Consider the following 25703-nt stretch of genomic DNA (forward strand, 5'->3'; position numbering starts at 1 on the left):
TGCTTAGGGAGATAGAAGCAAATTAAAGAGAATCTTATAGGACAGATTGATTTCCCTAAATTTCATCCATGAGATTTAGAGTTGCAAGGGACCTTAAAGGTTATCTAGACCAAACCCTTCATTTATGGATAATGAAAGTAAATCCCAGAGCAATTAAGAGATATCCCTAAGGCCATATCTGGGGCATCCCAAAAGTCTCAGTGGCAATTTAAGTATTAATAGCTAAAAAGAGCATAAAGACTTTTGGGTTACCCTGTATGGTAGTAAGCAGCAGAACTAGATTTACTGTTCTATAGTCTTTGAAAGGGGAAAGGAAAGGGGGAAGAGAAAAAGCATTTATATAGCACCAACTATATGCCAGGTACTATGCTAAGCACTTTACAAATATCTCATTTGATCCCCCCAACAACCCTGGTAGGTAGGAGCTGTTATAACACCCATCTTACAGTTGAGAAAACTGAGGCAAACAGAGTTTAGTTGGCTTGCTCAGGGGTCACACAGTAAGTGTCTAAGACTGGATTTGAGCTCAGACCTTCCTGACTAGACCCTGTGCTCTATCCAGTGTGCCCCCTAGCTATCTATTACCTTTTTAAAATGAAAAACTGAAAATTATTTTCAAAATTCAGTCTACTATATATGTTTATCAAGAGATACAGCAGGGCTCACTCACTTTCAAATGCAGAGTGATCCAAAATCTATGCCATTCCTTTACAAATATGACTATTACAAGAAATCTGATTGAGATTTCAAAATAACAAATCTTTCCAAAACAAGAGGATTGAAAGAATAAAGCATTTATTAAGTTGTGACTATGTACAAACCATTGTGATAAGCATTAATGATACAAATAGAAAAGTAAGACAGCTCCCGTTCTTTAGGAGCTCACATTCTTATGAAGAAAATGACACATAGGGAAGGTTTCAGCTGCAAGTCAGAAGGAGAGGTCCCAGGGTCCTCAGGCCACAGCAGCAAGGTAGATGGTAATGCCTCTTCTCTAATGTCATTTCCAACTGATGAAATGACATCAGTTTCTAATGCTGAACAATTTGACTATGCCAAGGATTCTTGGTGGCAAGAACTTGCTATTCTGGGCCTTTGGTACTTTGTAGCACCTGCAAGAGTAGTGGCCAGGCTGCATTTCTGCAGGGGTTGCTTCCCAGGATGTTAGCTGAGGGTATGGGGCTGAAAGCATTGCTATTCCCAAGGCTCTTGGGCTCAGGATCCTGGGTTGTCTGTATCAGTACCTTAGGGGAGATGGTGGTCAGGGTGGTGGTAGGGATTTGACTTGCTTGGTACATGCTGTCTTCTGTCTCTCCCTGTAAGTATCCTGCTGTTTCCCAGTGATAGTTAGTTTAAGAACCAAAAAGACAGCTTTTACAAGTCTATATTTCTCATGAATTTCTCAGTTTCATTCAATTCAATAAATACTTATTAAACATCCCTGTTCTTAGTTGTGAGGAAGAAGTAATGTTCAGATAAGACATAGTCTCTGCCCTCACTGAGCTCATTAATTTTTTTTTACCTGAAACAAGTTAATGTTTCTATTTTATGAGGTAAGTTTACAAACTGGCATTATCTCACTGTTATCCAAATAGTAAAATGATCCCTCTAATTAACCAAGGTGAGAGACATAGCTGATTGATAGCTCTGATATGTTGAATGCCAAGGTACAAAGTTACTCTCCTAGCCTCTGGTATGGGCAAAGGTAGGGGCATCATCATTATGTGTCCAGAAGAGAGAATGAGTATTGTCCTAAGGTCTGAATCAGATTCAGAAGGCTATCTCTGACAGTGATCTGAGGCCATTCCTGAGTCTCTGAGCAGGAAAGGGGTGATCCATTAGGAAGTAAAAACTTACCTACTGAGGAAAGGGCCACACAATCAGAGGATTAGGAAGCAGCAGAGTATAATGGAAAGACTGTTGGATTTGGAATCAGAGATTCTGTATTCAAATTCTGTTCTGCCACTTAAAATCTCTGTGATCTTGAGCAATTAATCAATAAACACTTATTAGGTGCCTTCTATGTACTTGGGCAGATGGCAGCAAGATTGTCATTTTCCTTGTTAAAATATTAGGGGGATATGTGTTCTTTTAAGATTTATCGCCTAATTGTTAGACAGTGATTCACACAAATCAGTACTTCCATTTTAGGGTCAGTGTGGTACCATGGACAGAATTCTGGATTTGCTGTCTCTATAGTATCTTCCAGTTCTGACATTCTATGTTTATAGGAATATATGATCTAGAGCTGTAAGGAACCTAAGAGATCATGTAATCCAGGGGTGGGGAACCTGTGGCCTTGAGGCCAGATATGTCCCTCTGGGTCCTCAAGTACAGCCCTTTGACTGAATCAGGATGCACTTGAGGACCAAGAGGGACATGTAACCTCAAGGCCGCAGGTTCCCCACCCCTGATTATTCTAATCCAACTTCTTTGTTCAGGAAACTGATTCCCAGCAAGTTTAAGTGACTTCCCTAAAGTCACATAGATAGTATGGAGGCAGGGCCAAAATTCTGCTGTACAAGTGCAGTGCTCTTTCTGTAGTACCTCATGCCTATGACAGATATGTAGCCTTCAACTGAAAATACTTAGGTAAAAGGACACAAGTGCTGTCTTCAAGTATTTTTGAAGGACTGTGGAATGTAGAAGAGAGATCAGACTTATTGTGTTTGGTCTCAATGGCAGAACTAGGAACAATGGGGAGAAAATGCAGAAAAGCAGATTTAGGTCGTTCATAAGGAAAAAACCCAAACAAACCTCTGAGCAATTAGGTCTATACTAAAGTAGAAATAGGCTGCCCCAGAGGTGGTGAGGTCCCCTTCACAGTTGGTCTCTCAGCACAGGTTCACTGATTACTTGTTAGGGTTGTTGTAGAGGGGATTTCTGTTCAGGTTAGACTAGATGGTCTTTTAAGTGTCTTCCACCTCTCAGATCCTATAAGGTCAGAGCAAACACTAATACACCCTGAGTATCTTCTCTGGAGCCTAAGAATCATTTCATTTCTAGCTCCATGGTCAGATGGAACATGCTCCTATGTGATGTGCAACAGCTTCCCAGTGGACAGTCAGAGGAATTCCAGGGCTGGGAGGGGTCTCAGAAGGACCATTCCATCCATTTCGCCCCTTACTTTCTACCTCATATGAAACAAAAATGGAAACAGATGGCGTGTACCCTAGAAGTTCTGAGGCTAAAGAAGAAGGCTGTATTGATCCTATGAGGGGGAAATACTGAACTTGGTTGGTGTCCTAGAATGATATTAGTGATTATACCCACCATTTTATACTTCAGTGGGATATTATAATGATAATGACAAATGTGATGCTACCTATGAGGGAAAAATAGCAAATAAAAAGCTTCAGTTATAATTAAAATTATCTTCATCATCAAAGGATATTTGTGAAGCTCTTTTTCACAATCAACTAGGCATTTATGAGTACTTGGAATGCAGCTCTGGAGCTTAAGTCAATCTGTAGAATGTAAACTCCTTGAGGACATACATTGCTTTCTGTTTTGTATTTGTATCTTTTGAGCCTAGCACAGTATCCTGTACACAGTAGGCATTACTAAATATTTATGGGATAGAGCCAAGTTGCACTAATCATATCAGCTAGATGTGGTCTCTGCCTTCTTATTTTACAATCTAGGAAAATACAATGCTGTTTATTAGCACAGAGGGAATACACAGAGAACCTACATTGAATCAAAGTATAACTCATACATTGGAAAGCCCCTTGCCCTCCACCCCCTGACGCAGAACATTTCTCTCTCTCTCTCTCTCTCTCTCTCTCTCTCTCTCTCAAATTGGTTTTCTCACCTCCACCTGCCCTCATATTAGCAGGACCAATGATTAGTGGATCTGAGTTTGTAAAGAAAGGGTACTACCATACAGCTATAACTCAAACTCTCTCAGCGTGCTAGGGGGTAACCTGTTGTGGGAGGAATCTACTCCTCCTACTCTCCACTGTAGCTCCTGAGTCCCCAGTGGTATGCTTCCGATCTATGCAAAATCATTCACAATGATGATCCCATTAACTCTTGAAATACAGGACATTTATTTAAGCAATAAAGCAAAAGCAAAAATAATCAAATACGTCACAGCTACACAATAGAAAGTAAATGTAGGAATAATCAATACATGACAGTCCTCACATAAACCTGACTCTCACTCTCCCTTCGTGGAAACAGTAGCTGTTGAGAAGAATGAACATATATGTGTGTGGGTATGTGTGAGTATGTGTGTGTTTGTGTGTCTAGAAGGGAGAAACATGAATAATGACAACTCATTTGTTCAGGGAAACTATCACCTTTGCTGATGGTCTTGATGTCTTTGTTCCCTTCTTTAACAATCTGAACCACACAAACTTGCTTCTCTGCTTAACTGTTCACTGACTGGTTGTTAGTGTTCTGTTGTTGGGCAAATCAAGTTTCCTGGTCTCAAAGTGATGAAATAGTAATAAGTTCTTTTAAGTCATAATCACCCTTGAAAGCGTCCTGAAGTACTGTTTCGAGTTTGTGATTCCTTTAAGCCAGAAAACTACAAAACTTCTCAGATTGGTTCTCTGGGAAATACAAACAAGCCTAGCCAACTCTTCAGTCAACAGGATGCTGCATCATACTGCTAGCTTCTTCTAACAAAGACACAGAGCTTGTCTTTCTCCTCTGCTATTTCCTCTCAAACCAGAGGAAGACAACAGAGAACTACCAGGCACTTTTGAGAGGAGTTACCTCTTTCAAACTATGGATGATGCTAAAGATATGTGATAGATAGATAGATAGATGGTTATTAAGTGCTCAGGATACAAACAGAAGTAAGGTAGTCCCTGCTCTCAGAGTTTACATTCTAATGAGAGAAGACAACACATAAAGGGGAAGAGGCAAATGGCTAAGCAAAGTAGCATGGCTAGAGATGTCTTCAAGTGCCAGTGAAGTCTTGGAACCAAATAATACAAGGCCAATGCTGGCCTATCAAAACAAAGGGTAGCTCCTGGGGTAGAGTCCCATTCTCTGGTGACAAGGAAGTGGAATTCAGACGGTGTGCCTGGGAAATAAAGGGCAATAGTGAAAATTCAGCTCTCTTTCAATGAACTTTAGCCATTTTTTCCCCAGTCAATTAGCAACTCCCAGTGTAGCAGCTACAGCCATCCTATCAGCTGAGTATTTCTGCTGCAAATTTCTTTGTCTCATGAACCTCTTGGCAGTGTGGTGACCATGGACTTCTTTTCAGAATTGTGTTTTTAAATGCATAAAATAAAATATACAAGATTACAAAGGACACCAATTACATTGAAACAAAGATATATATCTTTCCCATTTAAGTTCACAGATGCCCCAGAATCTATCCACAGACCCCTTACAGACTCATAACCCCAGTTTAAGAACCTCTGGACTACTCCTCTCACCCAGCTTTTCTTGTTTGGTTCTTCACTACTATTAATGTCTCAAATCAGAAGTTCCTGGTTCTCTGGGACTCCTCTTTCTATTATGATACAAAACTCACAAAATCCAATTTTCCATTAGTTATGAAACCAAGTCATGCCATCATCTCAAAACAGCTATTTGATTTAGTGCTTTGTGAGTATTAGCCTGTCAAGCTCTAAAAATATTACATGCAAATGAGCAGAGGGACCACCATACCTGCAGGCCAGGTCATTTCCCTGTTCTCATATAAGTCCTCTTCAGTTCTTAGGCCAGTCCTCCTATGTCTGTTCTCATATTTTAACGGAACAGCTCTTTCTTCAAATATAGATTTTAGCCATTTTTCTATGTATAAAAAATCTTTTTCCGTCCCTTTCTGCAACCAGACTGTTCACATAGGAAAGATACTTTATATCTTTTACATGTTGACTTAATCCTTTTTCTTTATACAGCAGTTCATTTTCTTCCCCTTTTAGCAACCAAACAGCTGATATACAAAAGCATAAATATGCTTCTTTATTCATATCAGATGTAAATCCATGTATTCGCGGGATAGGGGAAGGTGCCAGAGGAATTTTGTGGTCAGAATGAAATGGCAAACATTATCATCCATTTTATATATGACTGGAAGAGCTTCCTGGAAGTGGAGAGATTTTAGGTGGAGCTACAGTAACTTTAGAAGGAGTGGTTCATAGTGACCTAGTGAACTATGTATTAGTAAACAGTAAGATCGATCTTAGTCTTAACTATTTGTATCCCTGTCTTCAGTGCAGTTGAACATTTATTAGAGACTTTTATGTGAAAAGGCCTGTGTTTAGCACTGGAGACACAAAGATAAGCAAAAACACAATCCTACTCCATCCCCAACCCCTGCCAAAAGTTCATTCTGAAAGTGAGATACGGCAAGTATTCCAAGAAGCATAATCTAAACTAGGTAGGGATGGTGAAAAGGAGAGAAACTGACAAAATGTTCCAGGAAATTTTGAGGTAGAAGAGAACTTTTGGATGAGGGAATCAAGGAAATTTACCCAGGAGAAGGTATAACCAGATTTAAACCTTAAAAGAAGATAAAGATTTTGAAAGTAAGAGATGAGGAGGGAATGTGTTTCAGCAGTGAGCTCCCTGGGGGCATAAATCTGGCTTCATTTGTACTTGCAGCTCTGGCTAAGAGCCCCAGCACGTTTCTGCAGTTTGTAAGTGCAAGAAATATTTGCTGCATTGAATTGGCCAGAAGCCAAAATAAAGCACTGAGAAGGTGCAACCCAGATCTAAAGGGTCTTATTTAGGGTTATACACAGGGGTGTGCCGGGGACAACTCTTACTGGTTCTGGAAAGCTGATTGTTAAATTTTCAGTGTAAGCACTTCCACTTCAAAAATCAGCAAATGGTACAAGTCAGGGTTTGATTTGTTGTTTTGTTAATTGTCTAGACTTTAGAAAGTGATGGAGAAAAAGCTAATAATGCATATTAAACTTAAGAGTATGTTCTGTGGTCATTTTTTCTCCTGAGACACAGTTGTTAAAAAATTTACCAGCACACCCCTAGTTATGCGAATCAAAACATTAGCAATCATTCCTTCAAAGCTAAATTCAAGTACAAGCCGATCCTGACCCCCTTCCTCTCCACCCCCTCCCCCCCTCCCCCCCCCCCCGCATTTGCTAGTGTCCAGCCCTCTGAAACTACTTTGTATGTGCTGTGGATATGTTTGTATTTAAGAGATAAAATAGCTTTAGAGAGCTGCCTTTTGAATCTTCAGAAAAACTGAATTCAAATTTGGCATTTGACACATACTGTGATCCTGTTTAAGTCATAGTAATCTCTTGGTGCCCCAGGCAACCCTACTACTATATGTTGAAGATACCAATCTGCATTGGCAGGAGTTTGCTTCCTGGGAGTTCCCATACCAATGAAATCACAGGTCCAGTACATGAAAATATTTTGTTTTTACTTCTCTGTGTTCTTGTTGGGCCCCCTCCACCCCAACCTCCCTATATATTGTAAGTTCCTTGAGGAAAGAGATTATTTCCTGTGCCTACCTAGTACAGTGCCTAATGCATCGTAGGCACCTAGTAAATGCTTGCTGAATAAATGAGTCTTAGGAATATCAATATCAAATCAACCACAAAACAAGCCTTAACACAATAATCAGTAACAAGCAAACAGTTTCTAAATTAAAATATCCCCAAGATGGTCAAATTTTAATCTGTTGTCAAACCTAGTTTTAGTATAGTTATTTCTCCCTAAAGGGTATTAGGAAAAACACCCCAAAATTGCTTTAAAATAGAGTTTCCACTGAACTTTTCCCAAAAGATCTTATTTTTATTCTCCTAGAATAAAAAAAAATATCCTTGGGTTCTGAGGCTAGGCTAAGGCCTGGGATTGGAGATGAAGGAGAAGCCAAAGTCAGGGCTAAGGTGGTAACTAGGAATGAATTTGAAGCTGGGTCTGGGACTGGGTCAGAGACTGTGTAGCATAGACCCCTCTCCCACTGGAAATGTCCAAGAACCAATCACAAGAAGGAGCTGGTAGCTGCTGGCCCTGATTGATCTGCTCTTCCTTAAATATCAACCAGTTAATTATCATACACACTATGGAGACCCTATCTTTCAAACAACAAAGGAGATTCTGACCTAGGCCTGTCACAGCTGGAAGGATCAGAGAAGGCTTCCTGCAGGAGGTGGAGACCTTTGATTTGGGTTGGGTAAGAAATCAGCAGGTTGGGGTGGGAATTCCAGGCTTAAGAAGATTCCAAGGGAGCAAAGGCAGAAGGTGTGTTCTGGAGACAAAGAACAGACCAGTTTCGCTGGAGCATGCAGTGTGTGAAGAGGACTAGTTGGATATAAAACTGCAAGAGTAGCACTGAATTTAGTCCAATTCAACATTTATTTATATGCCTATTACATACATGGAACCCTTCTTAGAGATAGCTAGGTTGGCATACTGGATAAAGAGCCAAGGCCCGGAGTCTGGAAGACCTGCTTTCAAATCTGGCCCTAAGCACTTGTGATTTTTGTGACTCTGGGTGAGTCATTTAACCTCTATCCACTTCAGTTTGCTCATCTGTAAAATGGGGATAACAATAGCACCTACCCCTACCCACCCCCCAAGGTTACTGTAAGAACCAAATAAGATAATATTTTTAAGGCACTTTACCCAGTGCCATATACATAGTAGGCATTATATAAATTATTATTATTCTGTTATTATAAATTATTATCATTATTCGAGGCTCTGAGGACACAAAAACAAACATTTCTTGGTACATTGGGCTAAGGCATAATGGAAAGGAAATAACTAAAACAAGTTTTGAAGCAGTGAAAACAATCTGGGTCTAAACAGATTCTGTTGCTTCTGTTCTAGGTGAAGTTTATTACCGAAGTAAATACCTCCGAAGTGACACCTACAATTCCAATATTGAAGCCAACAGGATTGTGGTGTCAGAGTTTGGAACTATGGCTTATCCAGATCCCTGCAAAAATATATTTTCCAAGTAACTACCTGTTTTAAATTGTGATCTGCTTTCAGAAGCTCTCACTGTTAAAACAACTCTTTTTCGCTCCTCTGCCTATTCTTTCCTATCTTGCTTTGTAGGTCTTCTGTCCTTCCTTTGTCTGTACCATCTATTAAAACCACACTATCACAGTATTTTAGATTTGTAACCCCAGGGCCCTTTAGGCATGGGATAAATTCTTATCTATCAGACTAGTGACTGCCAATAGGGCTACTGGAAAACAGTCAATTCAATTCTACAAACATTTAAGTTGAGGTTAATATGATAGATGTCTCAATTACATACATGGAAGCCTTCTTAGAGATAGCTAGGTTGGCATACTGGATAAAGAGCCAAGGCCCGGAGTCTGGAAGACCTGCTTTCAAATCTGGCCCGAAGCACTTGTGAAGGGAGCTTGAGCAGCCAGGGAACATAGATTCATAGAGTTCCGAAATATCACTTTGTTCTACCCCCTTCATTTTGCACATGAGGAAACTAAGGGCTGATGAAAGGGTGTTGACTGGCACATGGTTACCCAGATAGGAAGTAACCTGGAAACTGAACCTGGATCCTATGACTCCAAATAAAGTAATCTTTCCATGCTACTCACATTAAAGATGAAGAATTAGAGACCCAGAGTGAAGTAACTTGTAATACAAGTAATAAAGAGCAGAATTGAGATGGCAACAGTTGGCAAGATCTGCCAAGAGGTAGCTAGCTACATCTTTCCCAGACTCCTGATCACATGGCTCTCAAACATAGGGCATAATTAAATAATAGTAGGGCTTTTGGGTAGGACGACCTAAGTGTAGAGGCAGAGAATCGCATTTCCTCCTTTACTGGAAAAAGAGAGTTCATCTAAAGGGAGTTCCCTCTTCTATCCTACTTCACATTTCAAAATCCTTCTTCATCATCCCCTGTTCTCTCCCTTCCTCCTCTTTCTTCTTGCCAAGACCAACCACTCTTTTGTTTTTGTTTTCTAGCTTTTATTTAGTATTTTATTTTTCCCCAGGTACATGTAAAAACAATTTTTAATATTTGTTTTTAAAACTTTGAGTTTCAAATTCTCTTCCTCCCTCCCCACCTCCCCCATCCCCATTGAGAAGGCAAGCAATTCGATATAGGTTATACCTGGGTAGTCAAGCAAAACATAGCCATAATAGTCACATTGTGAAAGAAAACATAGATACAAAAAAAAAACTCAAGAAAAATAAAGTTTTTTTTAAAAGTATGCTTCAATCTATATTCAGACACCACCACTTCTTTCTCTGGGAATAGATAGCATTTTTTATCATAAGTCCTTCAGGGTTGTCTTGGATCATTGTTTTGCTGAGAATAGTGAAGTCATTGATCATCTTAACAATATTACTGTTACTTTGTACACAGTACATTTCCCTTTGCATCAGCCCATGCAAGTCTTTCCAGGTTTTTCTGAGAGCATCCTACTCATCATTTCTTATAGTGCCATAGTGTTCCATCATAGTCACGTACCACAACTTGTTCAGCCATTCCCCAATTGATGGACTTCCCTTCAACTTCTAATTCTTTATCCCAAGAAAAAAAGCTGCTATAAATATTTTTGTTCATATTAGTCCTTTTTCTTTTTTTGGGTTTTTTATCTCTTTTGGAATACAGACCTAGTAGTGGTATTGCGAGGTCAAAAGGTATGCATGGTTTTCTAGCCCTTTGAGCATAGTTCCAAATTGCTCTACAGAATGGTTAAATCAGCTCACAACTCCACCAACAATGCACTGAAGTCTCATTAGACCAACCACTCTTTTACTCTTGATCCTAGTCATATCAGTCTCTTCTAGGAGCATCAATCATTCCCTTTCTTACTCTTGTCCTCCATGTCTCTTTCCCATGGGCTACTTTGTCTATACCTATAAACACACCCAGGTAGCTTCCATCCTTTAAAAAATAATCCACCACTTGGACCTGCCATTCCCTTTTAAACTATCATCTTTTATGTCCTCTCTCTTTCACAGCCAAACCACCAGAAAGGGTAGTCTATACTCATTGACTCCATTTACTCACATTTTACTTCTTAATCCCTTATAACCTAGCTTTCTACTCCATCATTCAATTGAAACTGCTCTGTCTAAGGTTACCAACAATCTCAAAATACAATCGTTTTCCTCTCTTCTTATTATATTTGACCTCTCTGTACCCTCTGGTCCTATTGATCACTCCCTCCTCCTGGACACTGCCCTCAGTTGGCTTCTCTATCACTTTTCTCTTTGGTTTTGTCCCCTACATGACTTCCTGTTCCTCCTCAGTTACTTTGCTCGATCTTCCTCCTCTCTCCCAATAAGCGTGGGCATCACCCAAGGCTCTGTCCTGGGCTCTCTTCTATTCAGTCTCTGTACTCTCTCCTTTGGTGAACTCATCTGGGCTATCATCTCTATGCAGGGGATTCCCAATCCTATATATCTAGCCCTCATCTCTCTCCTGAACTCCAGTCTCACATTACCAACTCACAGTTATATATCTCTATCTTCACACCCCACAGTCATCTCAAACTCAACATGTCCAAAATAGAACATATTATATTTTCCCCTCAGTTCATCCCTACTCTCACTTTCCTTATTTCTGTTAATGGCATCATCATTCTTCCAATCATTCAGCTTCAAAACCTTGGAGTCATCCTTGACTATTTCACTCCCCACATCCAATCGATTGCCAGATAATGGGAGGCAGTAGGTATCAATGGATAGAGTGTTGCACTTGGAGTAAGGAAAACCTGAGTTCAAATCTTGACTTAGACTTTTACTAGCTCTATGACCTCAGGCAAGTAATTTAACCTCTGTCTGCTTCAGTTGGAGCAATTCAGATGAAGAATCTGTAAAATGGGGACAATAATAGCACCTACCTTGAAGGGTTGTTGTGAGGATACAATGAGATATTGTAAAGTGCTTTGCAAACCTTAAAATGCTATATAAATGCTAGCTGTTATTGTTGATTCTTCCTCCACAGTATCCTTTGAATTTGTCCTTTTCTCCCCATTTACACATCTTCTCCCCTAATGTAGGCTCTCATCATCTCGCACCTGGACTATTGCAATAAATCCCCAATTCTTCTCTCTCCTGTTAGTTTTTCCTATTTTCAATTTAGGGGCAGCTAGGTGGCACAGTGGAAAGAGTGCTGGGCCTGGAGTCAGGAAGACTAATTTTCCTGAGTTCAAATCTCACCTTAGACACCCACTAGCTATGTGATCCTGGGTATGTTACCTAACCCTGTTTGCCTCAATTTCCTCATCTGTAGAATGAGCTGGAAAATGAAATGGCAAACCACCCCAGATTCTTTGCCAAGAAAATCCCAAATGGGGTCACAAAGAGTTGGATATGACTGAAATGACTAAACACTAGCAATCTTTAATTTAGTCTATACAGATGCCAAATTTGTATTCCTAAAAACAAAGATCTGACCATGTTAATCTCTTACTCAACAATGTCCAGTGACTATGTACTTAATATCTTGAGTTTAAACAAACTTTTCAACCTGCAACTTAGAGCTCTCCATTCAATATGGTACTAGAAATGTTAGCTTTAGCAATCAGAGAAGAAAAAGAAATTGAAGGAATTAAAATAGGCAAAGAAGAAACAAAGTTATCACTCTTTGCAGATGATATGATGATATACTTAAGAGAATCAAGTAAAAAAAATACTTGAAATAATAAATAACTTTAGCAAAGTTGCAAAACCCACATAAATCCTCAGCATTTCTATATACTACTAACAAAACCCAAAAGCAAGAGATAGAAAGAGAAATTCCATTTAAAGTTACTGTAGATATAATAAAATATTTGGGAGTCTACCTGCCAAAACAAACCCAGGAACTATATGAACATAATTACAAAACACTTTTCACACACATAAAGTCACATCTAAATAACTGGAAAAATATCAGTTGCTCGTGGGTAGGCCAAGCTAATATAATAAAAATAACGATTCTACCTAAAATAATTTACTTATTCAGTGCCATAGCAAACTACCAAAAGATTATTTTATGGAGCTAGAAAAAATAACAACAAAATTCATCTGGAAGAACAAAAGGTCCAGAATATCAAGGGAATTAATGAAAACAAATGCTAGGAAAAGTGGCCTAGCCATACCAGATCTTATGTTAGAAATCATCAATCATCAAAACTACTTGGTACTGGCTAAGAAATAGAGTGATGGATCAGTGGAATAGATTAGGTACACAAGACACAGTAGTCAATGTCCAAAGTAATCTATTGTTTGATGAACCCAAAGACTCCAGCTTCTGAGATAAGAACTCACTATTTGACAAAAACTGCTGGGAAAACTGAAAAATAGTATGGCAGAAACTGGGCATAGACCCATATACAATACACCATATACCAAAATAAAGTCAAAATGGGTACACAATTTAGGTATAAAGGCTGAGCTGGGAGAGCAAGGAATAGTTTACCTGTCAGATTTATGGAGAATGGAAGAATTTATGACCAAAGAGGAGATAGAGAACATTATGAAATGCAAAATGGATAATTTTGATTACATTAAATTGAAAAATTTTTGTACAAACAAAGCCAATGCAACCAAGATTAGGAAGGAAACAGAAAACTAGGAAAGAATTTTTACAACCAGTGTCTCTGGCCTCATTTCTAAAATATATAGAGAACTGTGTCAAATTTATAAGAATACAAGTCATTCCTCAGTTGATAAATGTTCAGACAATATGAACAGGCAGTTTTCAAAGGAAGAAATTAAAGATATCTATAGTCATATGAAAAAATGCTCTAAATCACTATTGATTAGAGAAATGCAAATCAAAACAACTCTTAGGTATCACATCACACCTGTCAGATTGGCTAACATGACAAAACAGGAAAACTATAAATGCTGGAGATGTGGAAAAATTGGAACACTAATGCATTATTGGAGTTGTGAACTGATGTAACTATTCTGGAGAGCAATTTGGAACTTTGCCCAAAGGGCTATAAAAATGTGCATCCCTTTGACCCAGCAATACCACTTCTAGGGCTGTATCCCAAAGAGATCATACAAATGGGAAAAGGACCCATATGTACAAAAATATGTATAGCAGCTCTTTTTGTGGTGGCAAAGAATTGGAAATCAAGGGGATGCCTATCAATTGGGAAATGGCTGAACAAGTTGTGGCATATGAATGTAATGGAATACTATTGTGCTATAAGAAATGATGAGCAGGCAGACTTCAGAAAAACCTGGAAAGACTTATATGAACTGATGCTGAGTGAGGGGAGCAAAACCAGGAGGACATTGTACACAGTTACAGACACATTGCGTAATGACTTTGATAGACTCAGATTTTCTCAGTAATGCAAGGTTCTAAGACAACTCCAAAAGGCTCATGATGGAAAATGCTATCCACATCCAGAGAAAGAATTACAGTCTGAATGCAGATTGAAGTATGCTATTTGCTCTTTCCCTTTTTTTGTTTTGTTTCTTCTTTCTCATGGTTCATTCCATTGGTTATAATTCTATTTTACAACATGACTAATGTGAAAATATGCTTAATATGAATGTATATGTAGAGCCTATATCAGATTGCATGCTGTCTTGGGGAGGGAGGAGGAGAGGAGGGGTAAGAAAATTTAAAACTCAAAAGTTTGTGGAACTGAATGTTATAAACTAAAAATAAATTAATTTAAAAAATTTAGAGCCCTCCACACTATGGCTCCCCTTCAATTTCCTTCCTTTACACATGCAATTCCCTGTGCCTACATTTCATACTTACCTTCATTTTATAGAACCCCTACTTTCTGTCAAAGGTCACCTCTTACCAAAAATGTTTCCTGATCTAATGTAATTAGCATTCTTTGTCTCATGAACTTACTTTGTATTTACTTGCTTATGTATATGTTGTATCCTCTCCTGCTTCCTCTCTACCTCCTCCCCAGCAGAATGTAAGTTCCTTGAGGACCAGGTTAGTTTTGGGTTTTTTCTTTGTTGCTGTTTTTGTTTCTGTCTAACACAGTTTTTGACGTTGACATTAATGAATGTTTGTTGGATTGAATTGAAGGATACTGGATCATAGACCTAGAGGCAGAAGCAATATTTGACTAACTAATACAACCCAGCCCAGAGGTGAAGAGATGCCCAAAGCCAAACAAATAATAAGTGGCAATGACATAATTTAAAACCTAGTCCTTTGATTTTAGAGTCATCATTCTTTCAAATGTACCAAACTGCCTCTCATGGTTAGGTGACTTCTGTTACAGTCTCCACCAGCAGAAGGATTGAAAGCTGAAATACACATAATGAGACCTTAGGACTCATCTAGATCAAACCCCTCATTTTACAGAGGAGGAAGCTAAAGCTCGAGGGCTAAGGATGTGCCCTTCCAGATCTAGGATTCAAATCCAATTCCTCTAATAATATAAGTGGAAAGAGCCCTAGATTTAGAGCCAAAAGGCATGAGTTAAATACTGACAAACTTTTGCTACTATGTGACCTTGGTCAAGTCATTTCCACTCTCCACACTGCAGCTTCATGACCTGTAAAATGATGAGCATGGGACTAGATGGCCACTAAAGTTCCAGCTCTAAATCTCTGGTTCTACATCCTATACACTTTTCCACTGTACTAGATTGTCTTTCTACAAGCAGTGGAGAGTAGAATTCTGTGATTTCTTAGTACCTTGTACTCCTGGATACCTCTTTAGCTTTTCTCAGCTTTGTGAGAGGCACTGTGCTTTCTAGCTTCCACCCATCAGACCAGACTGCTAGCTAGGGAAATGTCCCAGGAAACTACTCTTCCTGAGCACAGTAGTTACAGTAGACTCTGAAATCTCTTCTCTGTGCTAAATGGTTAAAGCAGAGGAATGTAGAATGAAATTATTTCTTCTTTCTCTCCCCAGAGCGTTTTCCTACTTGTCCCACACTATTCCAGACTTCACCGATAACTGCCTAATCAACATCATGAAATGTGGAGAGGACTTCTATGCTACTACGGAGACAAATTACATTAGGAAAATCAATCCAGAAACTCTGGAGACCCTGGAGAAGGTAGCTATGAATTTCAAATCAACAGCAATGCTTGTCTTTGCCCTCCAAGCTCTAACTCAATAAGAAAGTGTTCTGATTGAGCTTCCTTGGATCTGAAGAGACTGACCATAACCTTAGAGTATAGAGATGTGACTCCATGGCCCTGCAGCCTGGTTTCCAGAAGCATATGGCCTGAAGGCATTGGTCTAGTCTGTTGGAGTGTGTTACAGGAGACCTGAGATCGAATTCTGGTTCTGCCATTAACTCAGAAGGACCTTGGCCAAATCACTGTACTCATTGATCAGTTCCTCTTTTGTCAAAGGAGGGGATTAAACAAGATGATCTCCAAGATCTCTTCCAGCTCTGAATGTCTATGAATCTGAGTAATGAGCACGAGTGTGGTAGGGAAGCCAAACTAACTTTCTAGCCAGTATAAAAGCAGTCACACAGTTCCTCTGACCCATAGACAAATGCTTCATCCTTTTCTCCAGGACTAGCTCCAAGTTCGGGTACTTCTACAATGCCCCTGGGAAGTTCTTTAAAGAGAGTGGTTTTTATCAATGTAATGCTATGTTCTTCTTCTTAGAATTGTAGTCAGGAAGACCTGGGTTCAAATCTAAAAATGTCACATTTTCTAGTGATTTCTAGACTATGGAACAAGTTACTTAATCTCTTTAAGCCTCAGTTTCCTTATCAGTAAAATGAGGGGGCTAGACTAGAGGGCCTTTAGGGACCCTTTTCAACTCTAAGTCCTTGATCCTAATAAAGAATTTTGGGAGGGTCTTGTGGCCTTGGTAAGCAACTATTATAATTGGAAGAGAGTTGAGACATTCTAGTTCAGTCTCTTCTGCCCCACAGCCATCAATGCAGGGCCTTCCTGTGGGGACAGCAGCAGTGTTTCTGATTCAACAATTTTAGTGAACTGACATCTGCAAGTCTTTACTTCCCTGTCAGCCTATGAGGAGAACCTGACGATTTATGCCTGCAGGAAATTCAGTTGGCAGAAATTAACCAGAATTAACCAGAAATAACTGAAGCCCAGTAGAGTCAGGATTAACACAATAATCCTCAGATCCCCAGGCAGTTGCTGAGACCAATGAGGTACCTACCTCTATTCCTGATTCAGTCAGATCATTGAGGATAGTCAGAGAACAAGAAGTGACCTGTTCCTCAGTATTTTCACCCTTTATACAACTTGTACTAGGCGGCAGGACTAATGCCTATTTCCAAACCTCTTCTGGTTTATCAGGATTTTGCTGCATGCATTTATTTGTGTTTCCCAGAAGGTCATTTGACCCAGATTGCATATGAATGTTCATTCTGTTGACCAACATGTTGTATGGTATTTTGCAGGTTGATTACCGTAATTATGCAGCTGTAAATGTGGCAACTTCTCATCCTCACTATGATGCTCAAGGGAATGTTCTCAACATGGGCACATCCATAGTTGACAAGGGAAAAACTAAGTATTTGGTGTTTAAAATACCTCCCACAACACCAGGTATGGATTCCTGATGAGCAGCTTCTCTTCCATCACCAATAATCAGGAATGAAAAATCTGCCCTAGGATTCTTTTCTGAGGATTTTATTAGCATGTGACACTCAGTCAGACTGCTTCATCATTTTCCTCCTCTAATAACAAGAAGTTCTTTCCCTTGTTTTGGTTTAGACTTCGTGACCTCAGAGGTCCCCTTTAACCTTGTGATTCTGAGATTCTCTGATATATCAGGCCTTATTATCCTCAACCAGGTGGTCTCTAAGGTCCTCTCCAGCTCTAACTCTTAGGATCCTATGATAGCATCATGATAGCAGGGACAGTTCTGGAACCAACATCTGGGTGCTAAAGGAAGAAAGGTCCTCTTTCACTAAATTGTCCCCAACCCCACCCCTACTTTTCACTGATACCTGGGTGTGATTAAATATGCCTTAGCTGCTGCCTGAAACCTGACTCCTGGTTATATGGTAGCACTGCTCCCTGAGAGTGCATAAGGAAGCTCAGAGGCCCGCTCCTGGCCTCACCACAGAAACCATCTTAATAACTACCTTCCCACCCCTCTCCTGTCAGGCCCCTTGCACATATCTGTTAGTTTCATTGCCTAGCATAGGCATATTCTGTGCCAAGCCCAAGGCTTCCTTGTAGGGATGTCTCCTGGTCTTCCTTCAGAGTGGGGTGAGTTGTGAACTTACCTGACTAGAGCTGAAAAAATACTGTAGACACTTAGAATCAAGGGCTCTAGACTGGGAAGGGACCACCTCAGCAATTCATAGTTTAACACCCTCATTTTATAGAGGAGAGAACTGAGAGTCAGAGGGGAAGAGACTCCTTCCAGCCCACACTGAAATTCTGTGGTTCTATTTGTAGCAGAAGTCTTAGGATTCTCAGCCTAATTTCCTTTACAATGGAGACAGTGGGAAACTAACACCCTATGTGACCCTATGCATGTGTTCTAATTATGTAGTGTGCTATGAATATGGACTGACATTTTGGGAATTTTTCTTTAGAGGAAAAAAAGAAGAAAAACAACTTAAAACACCTGGAAGTCATCTGCTCTATCCCATCCCGCTCTCTTCTCAGCCCAAGCTACTACCACAGTTTTGGAGTTACTGAAAACTACATCATTTTCCTAGAGCAGCCCTTTAAATTGGATATTCTAAAGATGGCCACTGCCTACATTCGAGGCACAAACTGGGCTTCCTGCATTACCTTCCATGAAGAAGACAAGGTACATCACATTCTATGATCACAGGCACCTGCCAGTGGGGCATCAGCAATCCCAGCAGACATTCCAAAGAGAGCCAGGCCAGTGAGGTGGCCCAGTGGAGAGAGCACTGGGCCTGGAATAAAGAAGACCAGAGTTCAAATCCAGCCTCTCAGACACTTCCTAGCTGGACAAGTCACTTAACTTGTCTGCCTCGGTTTCTTCATCTGTGAAATGGTGATAATGATAGCACCTACCTCCCAGGGTTGTTGAGAGGATCAAATGAGATCATATTTGTAAAGTACCTGGCACACAGTAGGCACTTAGTAAATATGCTTGCTTGCTTGCTTCCTTCCTTCTGTTCCCTTTGCCACTTCAGCTTTCCCAACACATTCTAGCCTACCCACTGGCCCCTTCCACCCAGGCCTCTGGCCTGGCAGACCAAGTAGAAGGCAGGATGTGGTTGGAGCTGAGACGGGAAGGAAGCCAAATAAAATATGGTTGTGTCCACAGCAGATGTTTACCAAGTAGAGTCCCTGAAGGGCTCAGGCACTTCCCTATCCACCTACTCTCAGTAGGGAATGGCAAGTCAGAATATGGGTCCTATGGCTTCCTGAATTTCTTTCTTCCTGCATACAGATGAATGTAAGTTCCCTGAGGACAGAGGTCATGCCATTTTTATCTGACTGTGGCACCTTGCAATTCAATTCATTTCAATAAACATTCATTGCACACAAGTACTTAATAAATGTTTGTTGAATCGAATTGCCATAGAAATGGGTAGAAGCTACTCAGCTTAACAGCCCATGTCAAGCAGAAAACATCAGAGGGGGCCTAAAGGCTGAATTTGTATATCAGAAGAGAAATGTTTCTCAAATTACTCGAGTAAACCCAGATCATGAGGTCATGACATGGAACATAAAAGGAACTGAAACTGCTTCCCATCATAGCTACTGACAAATCTGACCACACTCTCCCCAGCCTGACCCTCCCCCCAACCACATATATGCACACTCCCCTGTGCATTGCTTGGTTCTGAGGATGGAGAAAGAAAAGGGAAGAGAAAAACAAGAAAGTGGGGAGGAAAAGAGGAAAGGGAAGAGGTATGGGGGGACAGTCTAGAACTAGCCTATGAGAAAACAAAACTACCACTTCTCCCACCTCAAACTTTTTGGTTAATCCAGGATAATCAGGCAAGGAGGCTAGTGAAAAGTAAAAACACAAAGAATAAACAAATATATGAGACAACTCCAGTGTGCAAACATGTGCAAATGACCTATGAGGAAATTCCAAAAGGAGACTTTTCCAAGTGTTGGAATTCCTTCCCCCGACACATCACTCGATAAGTAGTAAATGTTAAACATGGGATTGAGATATAGAGATGAGAGGATGAGAAATGTATGGAGTGACTCCAGTGACCTGAGGGTGGGGGCAAGGCAAGAGTACTCTAATGAAATGAAATTCTGCTCAGTATCTTCTTAGGGAATCCTCATGTTCAGCATGAAAGCAAACACTACCCTAAGATCATCTTCAAAGGGAGGTTTGGGGTGGTGTGGCATGGAAATTTAACAAACATTACTTGCCACCTAGATTCATGGGATCATGGGAAAACCCACATCTTTTGCTTACCAATGTTTTATGTCCATCTTCTTTCAGACTTACATTCACATCATTGACCGAAGGACAAGACGGATCCTGATGACCAAGTTTTATGCTGATCCCATGGTTGTCTTCCATCATGTAAATGCCTATGAAGAAGATGGCCATATCGTGTTTGATGTCATTTCCTACAGGGACCATAGTCTTTATCAGCTCTTCTATTTGGCAAACTTGAATCAATACTTTGAGCAGAACTCTAAACTTACTTCCATACCATCCCTCAAGAGATTTGTCGTTCCTCTTCAGGTGGACAAGGTAGTGTGATTAAAAAATAAAACAACCAAAAAACTAGTGAAATGGATTTTTAAAAGTAAGTAACTTTCTACCTCCACAAAAGTCCTCTTTCTATGCCTCATTATGGTATGAAGGTGAGCTTGAGTTCTTGAAGGCTATGCCAACTAAGGAAAACACTTAACAGGTTCTACTAAGTTAGAAAAGTTTCAATTATGAAGCCAGAGCTAGACTACTGACCAAGGACCAATCTAGCTAAGCACTGAGAGGCTAGATAACAGAGTATAAATTCTTTGTCCATGATGACTGATGAAACAGAAAATGTTATTTCTAGTTCAAAGAGGAAAAAATCCTGAAAAGAGAATTGCCTTAGTCATTTTGGAATGTTTGTCTTCTGATAAAAGTGTCTTCTCAACCTTTTTTTTTTATTCTGTCAAAGAAAAGGTCAATCTGCAACTTAAAATAGAATGCATAAATCATGTACGTGGCCTCACTTTGCCAAACAAGGTTCCCATGGCTCAATTCTATCTAAAGACATCTTGGTTGAATGATGATAGACATATCTATCATCCTCTCTCAAAAATGTTCTTATGGGGCCATAGGATTTAAGAATGAAAGAATTTCACAAGCCATCAAGTCCAACCCTCTCATTTTTTAGATCAGGAAACTGAGGTGAAGATCAGAGAAAGGAAGGGGAACTTGCCCATTTGGGGGCTGGATCTCTGCAAATAATAATTAGCTATGCTTTCGCCAAGGAAACATTTTCACAGAGGAACATTTCTTAGAAAAATTGGGTAATGCACATACACACACACACACACACACACACACACACACACACACAATTACTCATTGTCCTAGATCCCCTGAATGTGCAGACCAATTGAGGTCAGAACAAAGGTGTAGAAGGACAGATACCCCTGGCACCCTTGAACATGTTTACATGGGGATATGTGGAGGTGTCCAGGGCAGGGTAGAGCCAGGCTGAGGCAGAGCAGGGGAGAGGCAGGGCAGGGCAGACATGTACAGACACTCCACAGAACTGGCTTGTCTACACTCCTACTGAAGGGCTCATTGTGAAGTGGGGTTATAACTAGGCCAAAATCCTGGCGGCTGCCTGGGGGATCCTCCCATCCCCTTCAAGGCAGAATTACAAGAAGGGGGCCACTTGAACTCAAATATAAGAAAATGAACTCAGCATATTTGATGGCTTTTTTCAAATGTAGAAACATAGACACTTTTAAGTAGTCCTGTTTAAAACCTCAAGGAAATCACACCTACTTTTTCATGCGATTTTGACATAAAGATCTGGAACTTTTATCCTTCCGTTGCTATCCTAAGAAAAATGCGTGAGACTTTTTTGTGTTTATTAGGGCTTGACCAAGCCACTTACCACCTATTACCATCAGAAAGAGTCCAAGTTATTTTTATTGCTGCTTATATAGAAAAGTCCCATTTTGTCCCATAAGTTGCCTGACTGGTTTTGAGCTGTGGTTCCAATATGACTATGTAGACCTACACCTTGAAAATCAAGTTTGGGAAATGCAGCTGGAGGTCTGTGACTATATTACATTGAGCTTAACTTTGAAGCACACAGGGGATACATAGTAACAACTTTTTATTGAAATGAATTGAGCAACAAATAAAGGGCTCACACATAATGATCTAATTTATAGATCTCTGGAGAACTTATTCCTTGTTGAAGATTTTAGGGGAGGGCAAGGAGTTTTTCAAGGTGATAATGAGTAGAGGGGTTGGGGTAAGGAAGGGCAGATTATCATGGGTCTTATAGTTGGTATTTTCTCAGACTCTTCAATGGATATGACACAGGAACCTCTATCAATTAGAAAGTCTAGGATCAACAGTGATTCTTGTGTGTAGTATTGTACAGCTTATATCAGATAATCAATCAACAAGCATTTATTAAATTCCTACGAGGTACCAGACATTCTACTAGGGAATACAAATACAAAAATGAGACAGTCCCTGCTCTCAAGGGCTTATCTTTCACAAGGGAAATTCAACATGTTTGCAGATACAAGTACATACAAAAATGTGTGTACATACATGTAGTGATTTGGAGGGTGGCCCTAACAGTTGGGGGGAATCAGGAAAGACCTCCTAAAGAAGGTAAGGATTCCAGGAGGCAGAGGTAAAGAGGGAGAGCATTCAAGGCATAGGGACAGCCTGCAAAGGCAGGTAGGCAGGAGACAGGATGTCATGTACAGGAAACAGCATGTAGGCCAGTTTGGATGGAACATATATAGTGCATGAAGGGAAGAGATGTCTAATCAGCCTGGAAAGAGAAGCTGGAGCCAGATAGTTGAAAGGTTTTATATGCCTAGCAGAGGAATTTGTATTTTTACTTAAAAGCAATGGGGAGCCACTGAAGCTTCTTGAGCATGGAAATAACAGTCAGACCTAGGCTTTAGAAATTAGCCTAAAAGTACACCAAGAATGAGGGACACGAACACAGTGGATTAATCAACAAGCATTTATTAAGACAGTATTGTGTGTCAGCATCTGTGCTAAGTATTGTGGATACAAAGAAACAGTGAAAAAGTCCCTATTTTCAAGGAATTTACATTCTAATGGGGGAAACAACATGCACATATATCAGTTATACAACATACATACAAAGGAGATAAAAGTGACTCTAGAGGGAAAGGCCTATCTTGCTGAATGTTCCCTTGTGAAATATAAGCTCCTTGAGGGCAGGGACTGTCTCACTTTTGTATTTGTATCTCCTAGCAGAAAGTCTGGTACCTCGTAGGAGCTTAATAAAAGTGACACTGGAGTTGAATCTTGAAGGAAGCCAGAGATTGTAAGAGGAAGAAATGAGGAAGAAAAATATTCCAGCATGGGGGACAATCAGTATAAAGTCATGGAGATGAGAGAGTGAGTATTGTGTGCAATGAATAGAAAGAATAGAGTAGCTAGTATGGCTAAATTGTAAAGTGAATGGAGGGAAGTAATGCACAAGAAGATTGAGAAGGTAGGAAAGGCTAGATTGTGAAGAGCTTTAAATAAAAAAAAGGTTATATTTGACCCTAGGGGTAATATAGAGTACTAGAGTTTATGGAGGTGGGGGGAAGGAGAGGGGAGGGTTTGACATGATCACATCTGTGTTTTAGGAAAAAACATTTTGGCATATGGGTAGAGTGTAGTTTGGAACGGGGAGAGACTTGAAGCAGGGACAATACATGTAATAGTTCAGGTGAGAAGTAATTAAGGGCCTGAACTAGCGTGGTGGCTGTGTGAGTACAGAGAAGGGGACACGTGCAAGAGATGTGAAGATAGAAACAACAAGATTTGGCTACTGATTAAATGTGTGGGGTAAGTAAAGAGAGAGAGAAGTTGAAATGGTTGGATGGAACATATGTAGTTCATGAAGAGAAGAGATGTGTTGTGAATTGTGAAGGTTGTGAATCTACGTGACTAGGAGAACAGTGGAGCCCTTGACAATAAGGAAGTTTGAAAGAAGGGTGGATTTTAGGGGAAAGATGAGTTCTCTTTTATCTTTTTGAAATGTCCAATAGGCAGTTGGTGATGTGTTACTGGGGCTCGAGACTAGATATGGACCTACCTATCTGGAAATCATCCGCAAAGAGATGATAGTTCATCCCATAGGAACTGATGAGATCACTAAGTGAGAGAGTATAGAAAGAAAAGAAAAGAGGGCCCTGGACAGAGCCTTTGGGGTACACTCACAGTTTAGAGAGTGATACGGATAATGATCCAGAAAAACAGACTGAGAAGTGGTCAGATAGGTAGAAGGAAAACCAAGAGAAAGCAGTTAGGAAAATCGCAGAGAAGACAGAGTATTCAGGAGAATATGGCCAATATTGTCAGATGCTCCAGAGAAGTCAAGAAAGATGCCAGTTAAGTAAAGGCCATTAGATCTAGCAATTAAGAGATCAGTGCAGACAGTTGTTTCATCTTAGTAATGCAGATGGAAGACTTTGCAGAGGGCTTAGAAGAGAATAAGAGGAAAGGAAATGGAAGCATTGCATTTTTCTTTAAAGAAATTTAAATTAAATTAATTTTTTTAAATCCAGAAGTTTAGGCAATGTAATTTTTGAAATATATTATTGATAATTTGATAATTTGCTTTTACATCCCCTATATTTCCCTTTGATATCTTCCTTTTCCTAGACATACATCCCATATAGCAAAAAATTTGTAGATAGCTTTTTCAAAAATTTTAGCGAAAAGGGAAGGAAGTAATTGGGGTATTAGCTAGTGCATGACTCATATATACACATAGAATGTTAGCACTAGGACCTTAGAGATCACCTAATTCTAATGGCAGAACCACCTGCCACATCAACTTCAAATTTCAATTCAACTGCCATACTTCCTTTCCCCTGCCTACCAAATCCTCATCAACTCATGATTCCTGATAGGTAACAGGATCACCCACCCTAGCAGTCAAGAACTGCGGCAGAGCTGCCAGCACCCAGAGTGGATCCATAGAAGGCACCTACACAATATGCCTGCTTTGCCCTCTTTGCAAATATTGGTCCTGCTCAATCCTCCCTTCCTGCCTTTACTACTGTAAATCATATATTAGTGGCCTGAAAGACTCCCTGAATAGTTAGCCACCAGGGAGACATGAGTACAGAGAAAAATAAAGGAATTAGGCCACTGATTTACTTATAGAAGAATAGCAACACCAGGCATAGCACTCTACAGTTTATAAAACACTTTTGTACATAGTTGTTTGCATCTTGTCTCCTTCATTAGACTGTGAGCTCCTTGAGATCAAGGACTGTCTTTTGCCTTTGCATCCCCAGAGCTTAGCCCAGTGCCTGACACACAGTAGGTACTTAATAAATGTTTATTGACTGATTGGCTTTAAAACAGAAATTACTTCAGTTGATCTCACAATATTCCTTCAGGCAGGCAGGTTCCGATTATCCTCCCTATTTTATAAATAAGGAACTGAGGCTCACACAGATGAAGCACTTTGCCTAAAGTTCTAGAGGAAGAGCCCAGGTATTCTCTCTCCTAAATGAGACCTTTCCAGTATGCCATGCTGCTTCAAAATGTGATGATTAAACCTATTAAACCTTTCTGGGAGAGGCAGTGTGGTACGGTGGCCGGGGTTTATAACTAGGAGTGAAAGGATTTGGTAATACAGAGGGAACATGGGGTCATGGAAAAGGCCAGGGACCCCACTCCCACTCCCTACTCCACCACTAGTACCTTCCCTATA

At 40.1% G+C, this 25703-nt stretch overlaps 1 protein-coding gene and 1 long non-coding RNA gene across 3 annotated transcripts in view; one reads left to right on the plus strand and one right to left on the minus strand.

Moving 5' to 3' along the window:
• The window catches only part of BCO1 (beta-carotene oxygenase 1), a 172801-nt gene that overhangs the window by 133805 nt on the left and 13293 nt on the right, over nt 1-25703 (plus strand). For both annotated transcript variants that reach the window (XM_036752323.1, XM_036752322.1), the window contains exons 4-8: nt 8776-8905; nt 15770-15917; nt 17250-17397; nt 18399-18619; nt 20252-20509. In XM_036752323.1, the coding sequence (XP_036608218.1) occupies nt 8776-8905; nt 15770-15917; nt 17250-17397; nt 18399-18619; nt 20252-20509 (905 nt within the window). The remainder of the gene's footprint in view (nt 1-8775; nt 8906-15769; nt 15918-17249; nt 17398-18398; nt 18620-20251; nt 20510-25703) is intronic.
• On the minus strand, nt 4029-6040 carry LOC118844434. Its single transcript, XR_005009969.1, has 2 exons — nt 5635-6040; nt 4029-5038 (listed from the first exon to the last, which is right to left on the minus strand). It is a non-coding gene; the product is annotated as an uncharacterized LOC118844434 (long non-coding RNA).

Source organism: Trichosurus vulpecula, chromosome 3, assembly GCF_011100635.1.
Source record: "Trichosurus vulpecula isolate mTriVul1 chromosome 3, mTriVul1.pri, whole genome shotgun sequence".
In the NCBI taxonomy this organism is placed as follows: domain Eukaryota; kingdom Metazoa; phylum Chordata; class Mammalia; order Diprotodontia; family Phalangeridae; genus Trichosurus; species Trichosurus vulpecula.